Genomic DNA, 21,321 nt, shown 5'->3' with positions numbered 1-21,321 from the left:
CAGGGAGGGACAGGCAGCAGGACAAGAGACAGAGACAAATTCCCAAGTCAGCAGAGAAAGGCTGATGGGATGTGGGAAGAGAAGGGAGCTGTCAAGAACCACTTACAGTTTCAGGTGTGGGAAGAAGAGTGTGGTAGTGCCCATTCCTGAGATGGGGGTCACAGGTGGTGAAGCTTAAAGGGCTTGCTACACACCCTGCCTTTGCAGCCCATTGTCCTCCCATCAGTGGCCTGGACTGTGTCCCAGCACCAAACACAGGTCTCATGGCTCAGCAGCACAAGCCCCTTTTTATTAACCATCCTCCCTGGTTTGAATGTGCATGGTTAGAACAGGAACAGAAGAAGAGCCTGGCAGGGAGGGGAGGGTGTGGGCTCCTGAGGTTAGGCCAAGAGGCTGGATTCCTGCTTCTCCTGACTGGTTCTTTGTGATGACCCTTTAAATGTCCCCTACTCCCACTAACCAAGTTAGAGGCTGTGCAGCCCAGCTGCTTACTGTGCTGTCCTGACCGTGTCAGGGATGGGTACTGGCGGGGTCTGGTGCTGGGCAGCAGGTTGCAAGACAACAGCAGGGTTGAGAGGAAAGGTGCGTCACCCAGTCTGGGGACTGAGCAGACGCCTATCCAGTCTCCGCTGCTTTGATTTCACTGCCTTAGGTGGTGCGCTGCTGGGCAGGGAGGGGAATACAGGTCTTGGGCAGCTGCCAAGGTCGGGCCTGGTGGAACTGAGGACGTTGACAACAGAAACTTTGGTACCCCTTCACCTTCACACTTCGGCGAGCAGGAGACTAAGCTATGTGGAAAATGGGTGGGGGTGAAAAAGGGATGGGGGTGTGCAGGAGATCCAGGTTGCATGACTACACTCATATGTTGCCCCATCAGTGGGCGTTCAGCTGTCTTTCTGCTCTCTGGAGAAGCAGTGGTGCTGAGGATGGATGGATGGGGAAGGGGGAAGAAGCACACAGGGCAGAGAAGCAATCACTGAAAAAGAAGGTCTCAGAGATTCCCCTTGATCCTGACCCAGCCTGCATCGGTCTGAAAGGTTCCCACAATCTTTTCCATCATCCACTCTGTGCCTCTAAAAAGAAAGACCCATCTGGACTCTGAGCAAGGAAAGCAAACTCCCCCTGTGGGGGGCCTAACGGAGGAGTACTCAGCACCGTGGCACGGGCGGCCCTGGTCCCTGGCTCAGAGCCAGGCTGGCACCGCCTGTAAACATTAGACTTGGTGATGTCCAGGGATGGAGGAGGAGAGAGCTACCTGGACCATCAGGTTTGCAGGAAGAGACAGGGTGAGGCCCTGAAAGGCTGAGGAAATGCCAAGTAGCCACAGAAAGAGGGGTATCAGGCTCACTGTGGTCCAGGAGGGAGTGGACAAGGCATGACTCTGCCTCTGTGCATCCACGTGACTTCAGTGTTTCCTTTGGATGTTGCCAGACAGGTCCCAGACGAACACTGCCAGCTGGGCTGCTCACGGACTCGAGCAGCTCTGGGTCCCAGGGTAATGAGTACAGTCCCTAATCAGGAGAGGCCACACGGGAGGACAGTGGCCTTTTACCCACAATCTTTCTCCAGAGGGAAGTCAGGCTGGGTTCCTCCTTCTGAGACTGGCTGATCCCTTCATCTATGGATTCCAGGCATGGAGATGTGGTGAGCTGGCGCGGTGGGTAGTGTAGTCTCCTCTGCAACATGAGACCTCCTCCCACCATCCTCGGCACTGCCAGGGCAGGGGATCAGCTAGGAGGGTGGGTCTGAGCTGTCTAGGTGTGGGGGTCTGATTTGGCCCCAAAATTATCCCTGGAAGAGGATGTCCAGATGTCATCCCATCAGCAGAGGGGAATGATGCTAGACTTTGGATGGTCCCACAGCTCTATGTGACAAGTTCCTGCAGCCGATGGTCAACGTGTGTTCCCTGGGAACTGGTGGTTATGCCAAGAGATCCACAAAGATGGCATTGGCTGTGGTCTGCCCGAAGATGAAGGCTCCCAGGGTGACCAAGAGGACTCCGTAACTGACCAGTGCCCACCAGCTGCAGGGCAGAGGGAGAGAGCAGCCTGGTCATTCAACCCACCATGACTCTGCAGACTTCATATGTATGTATACACACACACACAAGCACATACACATAAAGCTGACCCTTGAACAATGTCAAGGTTGCGGTGCTAACCCTTCACACAAAAATCCATGTAGGAACCTCCCTGGTGATGCAGGGGTTAGGTCTCAGCATGATGAAGCTGTTGCTAGCCACTCCTTGGCCTGTGGCCAGCCAAGGAGCTAACCACATGGTGCAGGAGGCCTCTCATGACTTGCCCGCTGCTCCCCTCAGCAGTGTATTTCAGTAGATCCTCCTGTTCTGCTCCCCACTCTGTCTCTGATGAATCCTCTCATGCCTCCCCCACCCCCTGCATCTCTGGCCTACACCCCAGATTGTTTATGAATAAATAATTTTTTTTTTTTTTTAAAGATTTATTTATTGATTGATTGATACATACATACAAGCACTGGGTACAGTCAGAAGTGTGGGAGGGCGAGAGAATTCACCAGAGCCAGAGCGGAGAGCAGAGCAGGCAGAAGGACCGAAGTACACTGCTGAGGGGAGCAGCGGGCGGCAGGAGAGGTCTGCACGCCATGTGGGACCCTCCTCCAGTGGCCGGGGAGCAGCCGGGGACCGAACCGGCGCAGCAGAGGCCGCGGGCAGCCTCGCAACCCAGCGCTCAACCGCTGCGCCACCGGGGAGGCCCAGAATAAATAAATTTTTAAAAAAATCCACGTAGACATTATAGCCAACCCTCTGTATACACAGGTCCTGTATCCCCCTTCATAGTCAACCTACTAACACCTGTAGTTGGCTGAATCTGTGATGTGAACCCCTTGGATAGAGAAACATCTGAGCATAAGTGGAGCTGTGTTGTTCAAAGGTCAACTATATGCCAGTTAATTACTGTAATTACTTAAACCACTTCTATGGGTAGAGTACTTTGTACTTCTCAAGGACTTTGCATACAAAGGTATGTGGGGCCAGATACATGAGCCCCCGTCCATGGGGAAGGAGACCAAGACCAAATGGGATTAAATGACTAGTCACAGCAAGACCAGGACAGGATCAGGATTAAAATGCAGGTCTCTTGGGCCTCCCTGGTGGTGCAGCGGGTTGAGCGCAGTGCCTTGAAGCTGTCTGCAGCCTCTGCAGCGTGGCTTCTATTCCCTGCTGGCCAGGGAGATTCCCACATGGCACAGCAGACCTCTCCTGTCTCACCCAGCAGTGTATTTCGGTCCATCTGCCTGTTCTGTTCCCCACTCTGTCTCTGGTGAATCCTCTCACCCTCCTGCGCCTCTGGCCTGTACCCCAGTTCGTGTATAAAAATAAATAAATCTTTAAAAAAAATGCAGGTCTCTTGACATTGGAAAGAGAGTCAAGACTGTGGGTCACATGTTTTTTTCATTAAAAAAAAAAAAACAACCCACAGATATCTGCAAATATATGCATCAAAAGTAGTAACAATTATAGGTGGGTATTGGGATTGAGGTGAATTTATTCCTTAGACTTGCCTATCTCTTTTAAGTTTTCACTAATGAATGAATATTACTCACACAATACTTTATGCAACCTTTTCTCAACCTCTCTACTATTCAGGGAACTATGCATATTTAAACAAGCTTTCCATCCATCAGGGTGATGGAGCTACAGAGCTGGCATGGGTATGGGAAGAGGGCACTTACTGCTGCTGGCACCACCTTTTTGGAGGGTACTTTGAACCCTTGTGCCTATATAAAACAGAGCATGTGTTGTGCTCCAGAAACTCCCTTTTAAGAATTGAGCATACCAGATTCTTGAGCAGGAGTGCTAAGAGGTATATGTGCAAGCGTGTTCACACATTTTGTGTTCATACCACAAAATACTCAGTAAGCATAAAAAAAAGAAGTATATCTTCTTGTTCTGACATAGAGTGCTCCCTAAAACATACTGTACAATGGAAAAAAAAAAAGTAAGTGGCAGAAGAATGTGTCTGGCATAAAACCATTTATCATTTTTTAAAAAAGAAACTAGTAAAATCCCACAAGTCTGTGTATACGTGGGCATAGTGTGCATAGACACAAACTTGCACTGACATGGAGCCTGGGAACATGGTGGGGAGGCCTCTGGGAAAAGAGGGAGTTCCACTTTGTTCTCTAAAGTCCTTCAGTTCTTCAGGTGGAAGCATTAAAACTAGCATGTGTTACCCGTTAAAAGTATGCAAGTCATGGGCCTCCCTGGTGGAGCAGCGGTTGAGCGCTGGGTTGCGAAGCTGCCCGCAGCCTCTGTGACGCCGGTTCGATCCCCAGCCGCAGCGCAAGAGTCCCACATGGCGTGCAGACCTCTCCTGCCGCCCGCTGCAATGTACTTCGTCAGTCTGCCTGTTCTGCTCTCCGCTCTGGCTCTGGTGAATTCTCTCACCCTCCCGCACTTCTGACTGTACCCAGTGCTTATATAAATAAATTAATTAATCTTTAAAATAAATAAATAAAAATAAAAGTACGCAAGTCTCCTGACCCTCACTCCTGACCCCTCCCCCCTGCATTCAGTAGCACCCCAAGAGGACCATGGGACAGTTCCTACTTTACCTGGCTGGTTTGACTTCCTCCATCTCTGAGAGTTTGGCTTGAATGAGGCACAGCCCTGGAAGAGAAGAAGTGGCCCCCGAGAGAGTTTGGGTGGGCTCCCTGCCTCATGCCCAGCCTCCCTCCTTAGCAAGAGGCAGTGTGATGGAGAAAGGCCTAAGTTAACTCTTCCAGATGTTTTATTCCCCCCTACTCCACACCTGACTAGAGGACTGGTACCTGCTCTCCCAGGAGAGACCATTGTCTGACAGGCACCACTTGGGGTGCACAGAAAAATCAGAGCTAAAGGGGCAATATTGGAAGGTGACTCAGTGGTGCCCACATCCCAGGGCCCTTTCTACTGCACTTTTTTTTTTTTTAAGATTTTATTTAGGGCCTCCCCTGGTGGCGCAGCGGTTGAGCGCTGGGCTGCGAGGCTGCCCGCAGCCTCTGCAGCGCCGTTTAGATCCCGGGCCGCAGGTGAGGGTCCCACATGGTGCGCAGACCTCTCCTGCTGCCCGCTGCTCCCCTCAGCAGTGTACTTCGGTCCTTCTGCCTGCTCTGCTCCCCGCTCTGGCTCTGGTGAATTCTCTCACCCTCCTGCGCTTCTGACTGTACCCAGTGCTTGTATAAATAAATAAATATTTATAAAAAAAAGATTTTATTTATTTATGCATACAAGAACTGGGGGGTAGGCCAGAGGTGCACACGGGGAGTGAGAGGATTCACCAGAGACAGAGTGGGTAACAGAACAGGCAGACTGACTGAAATACACTGCTGAGGGGAGCAGCAGGCGAGGCAGGAGAGGTGTGCTGTGCCACATGGGCCAGCTCCCTGAAGGGGGATCAAACTTGTACTGCAGTGGCTGGGGATTGCTTCATAGTACTGAGACTTAACCCCTGTGCCACCAGGGAGTCCATTCCCACTGCAATTTTTTTTTTAGCATAACTGAAAATTTATTATAAATATAACCATAAGCAGACTTGAATCACCAAATAATTATTTAATGTTAGAGTCATGAATCCAGAAGTGTGGTCACAGTTATCAGGCTCATTAACTTTACTTTTTTCAGATCTAATTATCAAATTTATAGATTATTTTACTTTTCCTTCCATTTCACTGCTGACTAGCTTTTAGCAGAGAATGGGAAGGTATTCAGAATATTATTAACTCTGGCAAAATGTTTGGTGAAGAACCTTTAATTAACTGGTTTGAGGTCTATCCTGTTTGGTTTATTATAGCTATCTGTATTTCTGACACCGCAGGTTACTAAAATGCACTTTTAAACAGACATGGTTCCCTGTTCCATGCAAAGTGACAAGGGCTTTCATCTCCTGGATAGAAGCAAGCTCAGCATAGGCAGAACTCATGCTGGGCAGACAGGACAATTTTCCAGGGATCTGGCAGAAGACTTGTGCCTGAAACTCAGGTCTCCCAGCTTCTGCATTACGGTGCTGTTACCACTCCCCACTGCTATAATGGGCTGAACCAACCAGATCCCTGGTAGTCAAGCAGCAAGAGACATGATCAGCCCTTCAGAGCCAATATTTCCCGTGCAGAGCAGTTTGTTCTGTGTTCAACCAACTGTGGACTGAAAGTACATACTGGGGCCTCCCTGGTGCCACAGGGGTTAAAGTCTCAGTGCTATTAAGCTATTGCCAGTCACTGTGGCATGAGTTCGATCCCCAGACGGCCAGGGAGCAACCTACATGGCGCAGCAGACCTCTCCTGCCTCGCCTGCTGCTCCCCTCAGCAGTGTATTTCAGAAGATCTGCCTGTTCTGCTCCCCACTCTCTCTGGTGAATCCTCTTACCCCCCCACACCTCTGGCCTGTACCCCAGTACTTACATGCATAAATAAATAAATCTCAAAAAAAAAAAAGAAGTATAAATTGTGGACCTAGACAGATTTGGGTTTGAAAAGGTCCTATCACTCATTAATTGAATTGTTAGCCTCTATGCAAGTTTGTTATCCAATCTGTACCTCACATCTCATTAGTAAAATGGACATAATAATTATACTTTCTTTTTGGAATCCAATGCTTAGACAGCACATGGCCCGCGAGAGGGATCAATAAATGCTGGTGGTTATTCTCCCCAACAGGTGAGCGAGTGAGCTGCTGAGGCCAGGGAGAGCCAGGGGTGCAGACCTGGGAAGACGAAGATGAAGCAGGCGGCCAGGCCTCCGATGACTGAGATGACCTTGCCAATGTCAGGGATGAAGAGTGCCAGCAGCAGGGTGAGCAGGAACCAGACCAGCGTCTGCAGCATGCGCCGCCGCCTCTCCCGCCCCACGTCCTCCTCCACTGGCATCCCCTGGTAGCGTAGCCACAGGCCTTCGACCACCGCCCTGTCCACACAAAAAGGGGCTCAGAGATGCCCCTGATAACTGCCTCCCACCTCCAGGTCACAGAGTCAGACTCCAGTCTGGGTAGATTGTGGGTGGGTCAGGTCTTATCCCCAAGCCTCTGTTTCCTCTTCTGTAAAATGGACCTAGCAGCACTGTTCTGAGGTTGCCATGGAAAGCAGATGAGATGGGGAATGCTTGGCCCAGGATGTGCTCACCGCGTGGGAACTGATATTCTTAAACAACAACTAAAGAGCAAGCATCTAGGGTACCCAGAAGGCTGGGGATTCAGGAAAGAACTGGACTGGAGATTTTTCGAGGGGACCCTGTGACAAAGGGGAGCCCGAAGACCCAGCTGGGGCACTAGCAGGCTCATTCTAGGTACTGATTTTTTCCTACAGGCTTTAATTTCTCCCAAAAAATGGGTTGCACACAGGACCCAAGCACCAGAGGGCTTTGGGGGCCTCAGGGGTCCTGGTTGGAGGGAGCTCCGCAGTGGGGTGAGGAAGGGGCTCACCGCCCACAGAAGTGCAGGATGGGGTAGGAGGTGAGCACACTCAGGATGATGAAGGCTCGGGCAACGGCCACCGCTATGTCCTCCGAGGGGTAAGACAGGAGCACGTCGGGGTCCACAGCAGCTCCAAAGGTCAGGAAGCCACAGATGCCTGGGGGCAGGGACAAGTGGGCTGGGCTGGGGCACCCCTGGGAGGGAACAGCGGCTGGAGCATTGGAGCAGCTATGGAGGCTCAGAGGCGGGTAGGGGCTGGGATCAGAAGCCTCCTCCCCGTCTTCAAGTTCCCTGTCCTGGTGCTGCCATCTTCCTGACCCCGAACTCCCCCTGCAGGTGCCTGCAGAGCTTCTGCTCTATGTTCTGTCATCATTCACGCTGCCACCTCCTATCAGGCCTCAGCACAGATGTCCTTTTCCTCAGAGAAGGTGTCCCAACAACCATCTCCCTCCCCAGGCTTTCTCTCAAGTTTTATTGTTTTATAGTTTTTTTTCTCCTACTTGTGTACTGTGTCTCACAAACTAGAACGTGAGCCCCAGAACAACCGGGATTCTATTTGCCTCTCTTGTTCTGGCTTTGTCCTCTGAGGCTAGAAGAGTACCCCCCAAGAACTATCTGTGGGAGCAATCACAGAGCCAGTCTTCCAGATCTCTGGGTCCTGCTCCCTCATCCAAACCATTCTCCACACAGCCCCCACAGCCATCTGTTACTGAGCCACGTCCCTCTTGGGGAGCAGCCCAAGCCCAGCCCTGGGAGGGGTGTACTCACCTGTGCCCAGATAGACAGCGAGGGCTATGACCATGGCGGCTGTGACCACCCAGCCCCAGGTCTTCACCTCGGGGTGCCGCATGCTGTTGAAGACAGGCACACTGCTCACGTGGCACTATAGGGTGAAGGGCACAGTTATGATGGGGAAGTGACCTCACCCTCCATTTACAAAGGAAGGTATCCTGGGGACAAGGGCAAGTCCTGGGCTCCCTATTCCATCCTTCCTTTCAGGATACCCCAGACTGTTGCATCGTGGGTTCCATCCTAGGGTGGGAAGTGAGCTAAGGGGACCACAGGGATCTTGCAACTGGTACCTGAAATCCGAAGCAGATGGTGGGCATGGCATTGAACACAGAAACCCAAGAAGTCGGCCTGTGGACAGATATAGCAAGTGCTGCTGATGAACCCTCAGAGCCATCAAGTGCCCCTCCACCCCAAGTTCCTATTCTGCATTCAGCCCACCATGATCTCTACGAACAAGCATTCCACACTGAGATCACATAAGTCTAGGCACAGGAAGATGGCACATCTCCATTTCAGAGGTCAGTAAATGAAGGCTCTCGAAGGCCCTTCTGGGACCCAAATCCCGAATGCCTAGCTCCTGCATCAAGCTTTTGCTTTTCTGGCTTGTTCCTTTCAAAAAAAGGGAAACTTTTCTCTTAAGTAACAAAAAAGAGTTTCATCCCCATATAGAAGATACAAAAATTACAGACAAGCACAAGTTGGAAAATGTGCCGTTTGGCCCTGGTAGTCGTCATAACCTGGGGCCTAGTCTCATTTGGCTCTAGCTGGAGTTTGGTGGCAAAGTCTCCCCTGTCTCTGGTTCTCACTTTTCCCTCCAGTAAAAAGAGATCAGGACATCTGTCTCCTTCCCATCATGGCCAATGAACTGAGCCCCATTGAGCAAGTGAGCCCAGGAGAGCACCTGTGTGACCTTTGGATGCCTGGCCAAGGGGACTGAGCAGCTGAATCTCCCCCCTAGTATCTCCTGGGGCCCTCACCCACCTGGTCAGGATGTCCCCTGGGGTCATCTCTCTGTCTGGCCAGATGTATTTTATGATGACGATGGCAGTGACGTACCAGGTGCCCACAACACTCAGGAAGCTGCCGGAAAGGAGGGATGAGTTTCTTCCTCCCCAGCCCCAGCTGTCCTTTCTTTGCTTCCATCCCAGGGGCATCCACCCCCATCTCTAGTGACCATAAGTGTTAATGGAACAATATGGGAGACTCTGACTCAGGAATTGCACAAGAAATAAGTCTCAGGGGAATTGGCCATGGCTAGGAGGAAACTGGTCTCCAACAGGGGACCAGGCATCTGACATTTGTAGCCATCGAAAGGTATCAGCTGAACAATAAGGCTGAGACTGTGGCAGGGGCCTGGTTTTCAAAGCACATCTCCTTCAGTTAGAGCAGCCCAGACCTGGCAGGGAATGCAAGCAGGGCCACTGAGAACAAGGAGAAGCTGGAGGTAAAAGGGTTATAAGTAGAAATCGTGGATTGTCAGCATAAAAGGAGACCTCAGAGACAGCTGAGTGTGACCCTTTCGATTACAGATCAGAGGAAACAGTCTAGAATCCCACAGCTTTTTAGACTCAGAGATAGGAAGCTGTTCCTCTCTCTTCATACCAAGCCACATGCACCACCAGGCTGACAATCCCAAATAATCAAAGACCCCGTCCTCCCTGGGAAAGCCAAGATCCAGGCCAGGAGCTGCCTTCACATTCCTATCATCCATCCTTTCTCTGACCAGGACATTTGGAATGGAGTCTCTCGCTGATGTCCAGGGCCACGTCTCCCTCACTGCTAACAGAAACGAAGTTTATGTTTGAACCTCTGCAAGCCCTGGTGTGCCCTGCCTTGCTCGTTGTGGCTACCCCAGAGGTAAGACAGCCTGGAGGGAACAGGCTTCCCAGCAGCCTGTCTCCAGCTCCCTGGATCAGAGCTTCTGTCTGGCCTAGGCTGGGATGGGGTCTTCGAACCTGGCATATTTCTGGAAGCCGATCTCCCTGGGGATGGAGAGAGGCAGGATGAAGAGGAAAGCAGTGAGGCTGATGGTGAACTTTCGGTCTGTGTACCAGGGGCCACCGCTGGCGCCCTCGGGCTCCTTTGTCATCACAGTTATAACTGCACAGGGAGGAAGCAAGGAACGTCATGCCAGTCTACCACGGGGCGCAGCCTTCCTGCTCTGCTGAGCCTCTGCCTGTGCAATGGGCCGAGCAGACAGGAGGCAGGCTTCCCAGATGAATGCTGAGCCTGGACTTGGGCAGAGGTTGACCCCCCCCATCCTTGCCCCCAGGGCCCCCCAAAGGGAGGGATGAGGTAGGAACTGTGGGGGAAGCTCACTCTTGTCCTGCTGGTCCCCGATGATGATGAGGAAGGCGATGCAGGTGCCGAAGGTGTAGATGGCAATGGCCACCTCACACAGCACGCCTGTCAGCTTGCCGCACACAGCCCACACCACCTCCTGGTAGGTCCTCTCATTGCTGGCCTGGGAGCAGTAGGCCAGGATGACGAGGCCGCTGATGATGAACACCAGCATTCCCTGCAGGCAGGGGCAGAGCAAGAGGGTGTGGGCAAGGCTGGACAGCAGAGGGCAGTCTGGTCTCGCTCAGCCTTTACTGGCTCCATGCCCACAGCCAGTTTGGCAAAGCAGTCTCATTTCATAGGTTAATTTTAATAGATTACTAAATTAATTATTAGATTACTAATATTAATAGATTGCCAAGTTAAGATTTTCTTTAAAAACAGATGTGGTTTTGTGGAATATTCTAAACACAAGCGTAGACAGAAGAGTATCATGGGCTCACAGGTACCCATCACTCAACTTTAAAAGTGAACAACGAAAGGCCTATATTGTTTCACCTATTCTCTCTCCCACACTGGATTAACTTGAAAATGTGATTTATTTTAGCATGCAGATGTAGTTCTAAAAGATAAAAGTACACTTTTAAAACACAATCATGAAATGGTTAAATATGTGGCCCTCTCTGGTTCCTGGGGAGGCTTGTGAAGCCTCACCTGAGCTCAGAGGAAAGAATGCTAGAATTGATTAGTAATGTCTGCCATGTGTAAGGGCAGGGAGAGGGGTAGCACATGTCATTTCCCAACCATCCCTGATCCAAAGCCTCCCCTATAAGACAAAAAGCTCAGACCCACCACCCAAATGGCATCTTTGCCCTCCCAGCCAACACTTACCATCTGTAGCGTGATGCCGGCTGCCACGCCCCCTGCGGTGCTGAAGGCTGCTGGGAAGTTGAGCAGCCCTGCACCCAGGCAGGCATTGACTACGATGAAGATGGCCCCAAGAGTGGAAGTGGTGCCCCTGGCCGGACCCCCTGGAGAGGCCTGCCCCTCATTCTTGGGGGCTGTGTCTACACAGGGACTCTGCAGCAGACGTGCCCGCTCCCCAGAGTCTGAGCTTGAGGCCCACTCGCCATAGTCATTGTTGATGCTGACCTGGGCCATGGCCCTGGGAGCCCCCTTGCTGTAGGGTCAGCTGGTTCTTTGTCACGACCACATCCCCTGCGCAGCTGGAGGGTGGCACCAGCCTGTTCAGGGCTGTTATTCTAAGAGGCCTGTGGACTCCTGCTCTTCTCAACCTAGATGGGATAAAAGAAAGAGGACAGATATGCTGAGGTGAGCACAGAAAGGTGGGACATAAAGAAGGGAAAAACTGGGCCTCCCCAGTGGCACAGCAGTTGAGCGCTGGGTTGTGAAGCTGCCCGTCAGCCTCTGCAGTGCTGGTTCGATCCCCGGCTGCTCCCCGGCCACCGGAGGAAGGTCCCACATGGCGGGCAGACCTCTCCTGCCGCCCGCTGCTCCCCTCAGCAGTGTACTTCGGTCCTTCTGCCTGTTCTGCTCCCCACTCTGGCTCTGGTGAATTCTCTTACCCTCCCGCGCTTCTGACTGTATCCAGTGCTTGTATAAAATAAATAAATAAATCTTAAAAAATAAAAATAAAAAAAAAAACCTCACAATAAAGGACTCCTCAAAAAAAAAAAAAAAAAAAAAAAAAGAGGGGAAAAACTGCTCCGAGGTCACACAGTTAGGAGGCAGACCCAGGTGTGCCTCTGGGCAGCATGCTGCTTTGGGTGTGGGTGGCAGAGACAGACCATGTCAGATGCAAATCCTGCTGGCTTCAAATTTATGGACCCATCGGGTAAGACATAAGAGAGGGGTGCTAGCACATCAGGGGTACTGACACCCTAGAGAAAAGCCATCACTGGGCAGGTGTGTGATGGATGTATCTTATCTCTTTCAGTCCTATGACTCTGGTCATAAGTTTCAGAGAGATTAAATCACTGACCAAGGTCACATACTATGAGTTACAAAGCAGAATCCAGATCATCTGTGTGACTTCTCAGCCTGTTTCCACTCGACAGGGTCCCAAGAACATGGGGTCATCTACGACCATGGATATTTCAGTGAATCAGAGCTCACCACATCTCCCTCTGGCCCAGAGTCTAAATTATGTCGCAGGCCAATTCTCACTCTTTGCCCACATGGCAAGCTCCACCAACCTTGTCATGTTTGGGTCCTAGGGAAAACAACCACAGATCCTGTGCTAGGAAGGCTCCCAGCCCCTTTGCTAGTTCCCCTTCCAGGTCCCACTTCTCGGACACTTACTGAGATCTTTTTGGTGCTGTCAGGCCCTGCGGTCCAGCATTGCTCAGGCTGGTTTCCTCAAAGTAGTCTCTCACCTGCCAGCATTTCACAGATACCAGGCTTGCCCTCCTAAGCGAGACGCCAGGCTCTGATGCCAAACAAGTATTTTTTTTTTAGGTTTTGTGTGTGTGTGTGTGTGTGTGTGTAGAAGAACTGGGGTATAGGCCAGAGATGTGGGGGTTGAGCGGATCCACTAGAGATAGGATGGAGAGCAAGACAGGTGAATTTATTGAAATACGCTGCTAAAGGCAGTAGCGGGTGTCATAGCAGTGATAGCGCTGAGACTCAACCCAGGGAGACCCCCAAACAAGTATTGTTACAATCAACTGCCGCCGCTGCAGATATGGAAGTGCTTTATTGCATTCAATTCTCAAAATAGCCCTACAAAGCAGGCATGACTGTTACCCCTTAACTAAGGAGGAAACGGAATTCCGGAGGGGTTAAGGGTTTACCCTAAGTTACATAGTGGTCAGAGGTGAAGCTGAGATTCAGCTCAGTCTGGTCTCACCCTAGAGCAGTCTCTGTATTTGTCTCATTCCTGGGCTCACCATGATGCCTTAGGCAGGACTCAGTTAACCAACTTGTCACCCCACTGACTGTCTTTACTATCTGGAAAACACAGGTGACTTAGAGCTGCTTCTCTGGCTTTGATCTGCTTCCTTAACAACTAGGAAGAAGCTTCCAGCTTCCTCTTTTCAGAATCTTGAGATACTCTGAGGACCCCAGGCCTGAAAAATGATCTTCATTATTTTCAGGGTTCAGCTTACAGCCTGAGAGCCTCAAGAGAAATGATGGTCATGAAGATCCAAGTCCATCAGATCGAAGCTCCCCTAAGCAGGGAGGTTTTGTGATCCGGGATTCTGGGATTCTGTTTGGGTTCTGAAGTCAGAATGCTGACTCCTCCATGCTCCAGCCGTGTGACCTCAGGCAAGTCACTTTATCTCTCTGAGTCTTTACATCATCAGTTACTGTGAGGCATGCATTATTATTAGTATGGGTGTAATGCTCAATACAAGGTCATTGCTACTGCTGTTTTTTGTGTTTTTTTTTTTAAAGAGATATTTTATTTATACAAGAACTAGGGTACAGGCCAGATGTGCGGAAGGGTGAGAGGATTCACCAGAGACAGAGTGGGGAACAGAACAGGTAGACGGACCGAAATACACTGCTGAGGGGAGTAGCGGGCGAGACAGGAAAGGTCTGCTTGCCATGTGGGTTGCTCCAAGGCCAGCGGGGATCGAACCAGCACTGCAGAGGCTGCGGACAGCTTCACAGCGCTGCGCTTAAACACCTGCGCCACCAGGGAGGCCTGCTACTGCTGTTTTTGCAGATGCCCTTTCTCATGCTGCCTATCTCCGGAATGCCTAGGAATTCTCAATCCTAAGCAAGCACAGAGCAAAAAACTAATCAAAACTAGGGTCAAGTGCTACTTGCCAGGTAAAAATGGGCACAAATGCACTGGGATAGCTAATGGGAGGAAGAGCAACATGAAGTCCAGATTAGAAGGGCAAGTGCTGGGTGGGTAGTAAGGAGCTACGTTTGGCCTTCCCCAAAGGCTGCTTACTGGCAGTTACTACTCAAAATGGGAACTGTACCAAAGGCTCCCCCACCCCAGAGATTCCTCCTTTCTGAGACCCGAGCCTATACTATTCACACAAAACTCTGCATTTTACACTCTATTCTTTGCAGCCCATGGAGAAGGGGACTGATCATATTTGGTCATAATGACTGAGCTAAATACTTTCTAGCACAGGGGCCTCCCTGGTGGTGCAAGGGGTTAAGATGCAGCACTATGAAGCTGTCTGCAGCCACTGCAGCACAAGTTTGATCCCCAGCCAGGGAGGTGACCCACATGGCACAACAGACCTCTGCTGCCTCATCCACTGCTCCCCTCAGCAGTGTATTTCAGTACATCTGCCTGTTCTGTTCCCCACTCTGTCTCTGGTGAATCCTCTCAGCCCCCCCCCCACCTCTGGCCTGTACCCCAGTTCTTGGATGCATAAATAAATAAATCTTTAAAAAAGTACTGTCCAGCACAGAGACACACCCCTTGATGGCCTCAGCACACTGGGGGTGGGGGGGGTGTATGAGTTTAGAATGGTAACAAAGCTCCCAGGTAGTCAGATGCTTTCCTTTGTTCCTCCTGGTGAGGCTCTCTCACATCATGGAAAATGGAAAAGTTCAGGTGCTCTCAGACATTGGTCACCAAACAAGAAAATCAGTTCCAGAGGAAATATTCCTCCGCTGGCTCCAACTCCAGAAAGATCAGTCAGATGCCAGAGGGCTTCCTCTTGTGCAATCTGCCACCCAGCCAGCAACTCAGCAAAAAATGAAAGCAGTCAGTAGTGAGGTAGAGTTTAGGGCTCCGGGGCTGGAGCATAGCCCCTGCGAGCCTGTGAAGTGGGTGCTGCAGCAGCTGTGAGCCCTCCACCTGGCCCACATCTCAGGCGCAGGGTCTCTACATTGGTCCAAGAAGTCTCAGCCTCCCCTCCCCCAAATCATTCAGCTCCATTGCCCACCTTACCTGATCCACTAGGGTGTGGGGCTGGGAGGCTCTTCCTTACAGTTTCTTCTCCCAGAGATCTGAAGCCTGGATTCTCCTCACTTCCTTCTCTGGCCCCAATTTCTTCTTTCTCAAGACTTTACATAAAATCTGCTGGCTGCTGAGAAAAGAGTTTGGGCTGTTTCTGTGCTAGTCAGCAGAGTGAAGGGAACTGCACCTCTAACTCAGAATGGAGCATCAGATCAGATATGAAAACAGGTTTCGGGAGGAAAAGAGGAAGAACCAGTTGCCTGATGGCCACATACTCAGGCCGGAGCTGCAGGCCTTGCAGGAGGCCCCTCAGATCCCAACAGTAGCAGGTTCAAGCCCACTTCGGGACTAGATCCCAGGAATACGTGGGGCGGGCTGCATTGGCAGGCGTTTCTGGACAACCCGGGGTGGGTGGGTGGAGGGACGATCCCCAGACCTGAAGGGAAGCGAGTGGGCGGCTGCGGGGTAAACTGGGGAGGGGCTCCGGGACTCGATCCAGGCCTGGGGCAGGAGGAGAAAGGCCGGGGCGAGGCGCTGCCCGAAACCTCACGACAGAGAGCGAGCGCTGGAGCGACCACGCCAGGCTCCGGAGCCCGGTGGGCAGTGAGCAGTGGGCTGTCGGCAGGACGCTGCCGACAGGGGCTGCAGGGACCCGGGGAATCTACCGCTTCTACCTCCTGCCACTTACCTACGAAGCTTCTCTTCCCAGCCCGCTGGGGAGGCACGTGAGCGGCGGTCACGTGACCGCCCGGGCTTGGGCGTGGCGCGGGACACCCTGGGAGTTGTAGTTTCCCGTAGGTGGCTCTCTTGGCTAACACTAGCTCCACAGCATTGCCCTGAGCCGGTCTCCCACCCGGCCCACCCATGTTTATCCTCTTTTTTTTTTTAGTCCTGTTCTTTTGGCCAAGCTAAACACGGCTCCTTCCTCCCGGGAAGACCACTTAGGAGGTCTGGCTCTTGGCCCGCCTGCTGCGTGGGTCACAGCTGTTGCCAAAGCTGTTTGGTCTCATTGTCCATCCGTGTCTCCCTCCCTGCCTTCACACCCACTGCCTGTGACCCTGAGTTCTTTTTTACTGAGGATGGTGAGGGAACACTCTGACTTCCTAGAGCTGTGGGCTTTCCTAGGAGAGAGAGGTCTGGTGTGAATTTTGCCCAGATCTCTAGCGCTGAGCCTAGATTCTAGAAGTTTCTGAGGCATTATAGTCATTCATGTAAGTATTTGCTGCCCTAAGGAGAGCCTTGGTTTGTGTTACCGACTGTGCTACTTGGCAAGTTGTCATATAACCCCCAGCTTTCCAGTGTCCTCATCTGTTATGAGAATTTTCTCTCAACTACAGATACCTTCCCATGCATCAAAGGTCATCACTGAGGGCCTCACTGGTTGTGCAAGGGGTTAAGACACAACTATGAAGCTATCTGCAGCCACTGCAGCATGAGTTCAATCCCCGGCCAGGGAGCTACCCACATGGCTCAGCAGACCTCCCCTGACTTACCCGCTGCTCCCCTCAGCAGTGTATTTCAGTCAGTCTGCCTATTCTGCTCCCCACTCTGTCTCTGGTAGGTCCTCTCACCCCCCACATCTCTGGCCTGCACCCCAGCTCTTGTATGCATAAATAAATCTTTAAAATAAAAAAAAGGTCATCACTGATAGGGGTATTTATGTTGTGACCACTGCAGATATACATGCAGTTATAAGAAATAACTTGAACCAATCCTGTGTACTGTTTACTGTTTCCTTCACTGGTGACATTTTCAAAACTATAGTGCAATGGCACAATCAGGACATTGACATTGACACAATGCACTAATCATGTTCAGATTTCCTGTTAGAGTTAGTCATTTTGGGTGTCATTTAGTACTATAAGTTAATCACCTGTGTAGGGGTTTATACAGCCATACCACATTCAAGATACTGAACATTTATACCACAAGGATCCTTCTAGCTGCCCTTCTATAACTACGCTCTCCACCTTCCAGCAAAAAACCCCTTCTCTGCCTCTGGCAGCCACTAATCTGTCTGCCATCTTCACTATTTCAAGAGTTATGTAAATGAAATCTTTCAGTTTGTAACATTTTATTTTAAAGATTTATTTATTTATGCATACAAGAACTGGGGTACAGGCCAGAGATGCAGGGGGTGAGAGGATTCGCCAGAGACAGAGTGGGGAGCAGAACAGGCAGACTAACTGAAATATACTGCTGAAGGGAGCAGCAGGTGGGACAAGAGAGGTCTGCTGTGCCATGTGGGCAGCTCCCTGGCCGATGATCGAACTCGTGCTACAGTGGCTGTGGATAGCTTCACAGGTTGAATCTTAACCCCTTGCGCCACCAGGGAGGCCCCAGCTGGTAACATTTTAGGACTGGCTTTTTCTCCTCAGCACTATTCCCCCCAAGATGCAGCCAAGTTATGTATATCAACATGTATGTTTTATTACTGAATAGTATCCCATGGTGTCTATGTACCAGTTTGTGTAACTGATCACTTGTTGAAGAACTTATGAGCTGTTTGTAGGTTTTTAAAATGTAGCGTTATTGAGATTTATGAATTTCACCAGAAATTTCATGTTTAAAGTGTCAAAATACAGTGGTTTTTCAGCCAGAATCCCTACTTAAAGTCATCACTTTCCCCAGGGCCCTGTAACCATTAGCAGTCACTTCCTATTTCTCCCTCCCCCAAACTCCTGGCAACCATTAACCTACTTTGCTTCCATGGATTTGCCCTTTGTTGACATTTTATATAAATAGAATGTGACCTTTTGTGTCTGTCTTCTTTCACTTAGCAGACTGTTCTAAAAGTTCATCCATATTGGAGCAGATGCTAATACTTTATTTCTTTTGATTGCTGAATAATACTCCATTATTTGACTGCACCATTAAAAAAAATCACCAGTTCATTGGACATTTTGGTCACTATGAATATTGTTGCTGGAATACTTATATACACATTTTTGTGTGAATTTGTCTGTCTTGGGTTCATATGTAGAATGGCTTGGTCAAATTGTGACTGTTTAACCTTTTGAGGAATTGCCAAAGCAGCTGCACCATTTTGAAATCCTACCAAGCTTTTGAGGGTTCCAATTTTTTCATATCCCTGATAATCCTTGTTTTGATTATAGCCACCCTGGAATATGAAATGAGTGGGGACAGAGTGGGGAGCAGAACAGACAGACTAACTGATTTCATTGATCTGATGACTTAATGATGTTTATACTACAGCTTTCAGATGTTTACTGGTCTTCAGTTTTCTCTGAAGAAATGTCTATTCAGACCTTTTCCAGTTATTAATTAGGTCTTTTTATTATTGAGTTGCAAGAGTTCTTTATACATTCTGGATACAAATTCCTTATCAGGGCCTCCCTGGTGGCACAGCAGGTTGAGTGCAGTGCTGTGAAGCTATCTGCAGCGTCTGCAGCACTGGTTCAATTCCTGGCCAGCCAGAGAGACACCCACATGGCGGGGCAGACCTCTCCTGTCTTGCCCACTGCTCGCCTCAGCAGTGTACTTTGGTCCATCTGCCTGTTCTGCTCCCCGCTCTGTCTCTGATGAATCCTCTCACCCTCCCACGCCTCTGGCCTGTATCCCAGATCTTGTATAAAAGTAAATAAATCTTGGGCCTCCCCTGGTGGCGCAGTGGTTGAGCGCTGGGCTGCGAGGCTGCCCGCAGCCTCTGCAGCGCTGTTTCGATCCCAGGCTGCCAGCGAGGGTCCCACATGGCACGCAGACCTCTCCTGCTGCCCGCTGCTCCCCTCAGCAGTGTATTTCATCAGTGTGCCTGTTCTGTTCCCCGCTCTGGCTCTGGTGAATTCTCTCACCCTCCAGCGCTTCTGACTGTACCCAGTGCTTGAATAAATAAATAAATTAAAAAAATAATAATAAAAGTAAATAAATCTTAAAAAAAATTCCTTATCAGCTATGTGATTTACAATACTACTCTCAACATTTACGTAAGGCTATCATTAACAAATAAAAGTTGGTTTTTTAGTTATTAGTTATAAACAAATCAACAATTTCTGCAAAAAAAATCACACCCCAGAAAAAAAAAAGTTCAAAACAAAATTCTCAAGCTGAGGGCCTCCCCTGGTGGCGCAGTGGTTGAGCGTTGGGCTGCGAAGCTGCCTGCAGCCTCTGCAGTGCCAGTTCGATCCCCAGCCGCTGGCCACATGGCACGCAGACCTCTCCTGCCGCCTGCTGCTCCCCTCAGCAGTATATTTCGTCACTCTGCCTGTTCTGTTTCCCGCTCTGGCTCTGGTGAATTCTCTCACCCTCCCGTGGTCCTGACTGTACCCTGTGCTTGTATAAATAAATAAATCTTAAAAAAACAAATTAAAAAAAAATTCTCAAGCTGAGCTGAATTTAAGATGTAAGCCTGAGGCATTTAGTCTGATAGTACCCAGACTGATCAATGCAAGAGCTGTATCTCAATCACCTAGATTTTTTTCTCTATTTAAAGTAGATTCTTTTTTGATATAAATTAGATTAAAATTTAGATCCCCAAGCTTTATCTCAGATATTTTGAGCCACAATGCCTGGAGGTAAGAGCATGGAACCAATATTAAATAAACAATCCAGACCTGGAAATACTTCTACCTTAGGTTATATTTTTCTGGGCAGGTAAACCGCCTCCTCCAGCAGGTGGAAGGCCATCGTTATCTTACACCCTGACTAGGAAACTCAGAAGGGTTGAAGGCACATCATCTGAACTGATGAGAAAATGTCAGGGTCCACGTCTCATATGACTGGTTCAGTGAAGAACAGGACTTAAGTCTAGAGTGAGCTGGCAATACATGGGTTTAAAAATAACAAAGTCAGCAGGGTGTTCAAGTTCCTTTTCCAGTCCAGGTCTTGACAGCCAGCTTCAGCCATTCTCTGGGCTCCACACAGGGAGCGTTAGCACAGTACCTCCTGAGGCAGTCAGTCCCTGAAAGAACATCTGACCAATATGTTTATTGTTCCCATTTGAGGGATTTTTTTAAAAAAAGATTTATTTTCTTATTTATGCATACAAGAACTGGGGTACAGGCCAGAGGTGTGGGGGGTGATTCACCAGAGACAGAGTGGGGAACAGGCGGATTCACCGAAACACTGCTGAGGGGAGCAGCGGGTGAGACAGGAGAGGTCTGCTGTACCATGTGGGTCACCGCCCTGGCCGGGGATCAAACTTGTGCTCATTCTGCAGTGGCTGTGGACAACCTCATACAGTGCTGCATCTTAACCCCTTGTGCCACCAGGCATCCTTTTCAAAGATGTCAGTGAACCACTTGTTCCTTCCTTCACTACCTTGTTGTCTCTATTAGCAGTGGGGACATAGAAGAGTCGAGTGAGGAGCGATCCCACTGTGCTCTGTCCCTTGAAGTGAGAAGCAAGGGGAACAAACTTCTTCCCCCTCCTATACCTGCCCCAACACTGGATGGTCTGAGTCCTGCTCCACTGCTGGTCCAACCAGTAGCTGCCCCATCTTGAATGACTCTTTGCACTAAGCAGAATGGGACAGAATAACCCTGTGGTAGGCCTGCTGCCAGGCAGGTGCATTGCTATATGTCTGCAGACAGATATGGCTTTATGCTACAGGCAATTTATGCCCTGGCAATTTCTTCTTTGCATTTTTAAAAAGCCAAATTAGTTGTAAACTTTTAAGAATCAATAGACCTCCCACAAAAATCGGGATTTCTAATTTTGAATTTTTTTGCTGAAACTGAAACATATATGACCTGTGACCCTGGGCTTTCAGTTTCATGGTGCTTGTCACTTCCTTGGTACTCAATAATGACGGGGAAGATTGGTCACCAACAATCATTTCACATTCAGTCTGCATTACTTTACCTTTACATTCACTGTTATTGGTCTCACCTACTTTGCTCTTACAGACATCTCCAGTTGCCAACTATCCCCCATCCCTGCCTATATCCACAGGATCCTTCAAGGTACCCCA

The 21,321-nt window shown here is 49.9% G+C and overlaps 1 protein-coding gene across 7 annotated transcripts; it reads right to left on the bottom strand.

Annotated features, from left to right (window-relative positions):
* Nucleotides 1-1,883: 1,883 nt before the first annotated feature.
* Nucleotides 1,884-16,118, bottom strand: SLC38A7 (solute carrier family 38 member 7). Of its 7 annotated transcripts, none has more exons than XM_037516426.1 (12): nt 16,081-16,118; nt 15,384-15,522; nt 11,390-11,793; nt 10,538-10,736; nt 10,174-10,318; nt 9,200-9,298; nt 8,509-8,566; nt 8,195-8,309; nt 7,436-7,583; nt 6,722-6,921; nt 4,597-4,651; nt 1,884-2,023 (listed from the first exon to the last, which is right to left on the bottom strand). In XM_037516426.1, the coding sequence occupies exons 3-12, from the start codon at nt 11,657-11,659 to the stop codon at nt 1,921-1,923; spliced, it is 1,392 nt and encodes a 463-aa protein (XP_037372323.1). In that variant the 5' UTR covers nt 11,660-11,793; nt 15,384-15,522; nt 16,081-16,118; the 3' UTR covers nt 1,884-1,920. The 7 variants fall into 7 exon arrangements, with proteins under 7 accessions (XP_037372323.1, XP_037372325.1, XP_037372327.1 ...); XM_037516428.1 differs by having other exon boundaries at nt 15,384-15,519; XM_037516430.2 differs by lacking the exon at nt 16,081-16,118 and adding an exon at nt 15,668-15,902 and having other exon boundaries at nt 15,384-15,519.
* Between the last annotated feature and the right edge of the window lie 5,203 nt (nt 16,119-21,321).

The sequence above is a fragment of the Talpa occidentalis genome, unplaced genomic scaffold, assembly GCF_014898055.3.
Source record: "Talpa occidentalis isolate TD23 unplaced genomic scaffold, MPIMG_talOcc4v2.1 talOcc4.17, whole genome shotgun sequence".
Classification (NCBI taxonomy): Eukaryota; Metazoa; Chordata; class Mammalia; order Eulipotyphla; family Talpidae; genus Talpa; species Talpa occidentalis.
Note: the sequence above shows the minus strand (reverse complement) of the source record. Positions and strands in the feature narration are given on the sequence as shown.

Excerpts from the sequence above, each read along its gene's own strand:
- SLC38A7 (XM_037516426.1), bottom strand. The coding sequence starts at position 11,659 with ATGGCCCAGGTCAGCATCAACAATGACTATGGCGAGTGGGCCTCAAGC. Across the intron at positions 10,319-10,537 it reads CGGGGACCAGCAGGACAAGA|TTATAACTGTGATGACAAAG; the intron begins GTGAGCTTCCCC and ends CTCCCTGTGCAG. Across the intron at positions 6,922-7,435 it reads ATCCTGCACTTCTGTGGGCG|GGCGGTGGTCGAAGGCCTGT; the intron begins GTGAGCCCCTTC and ends TTGTGTGGACAG.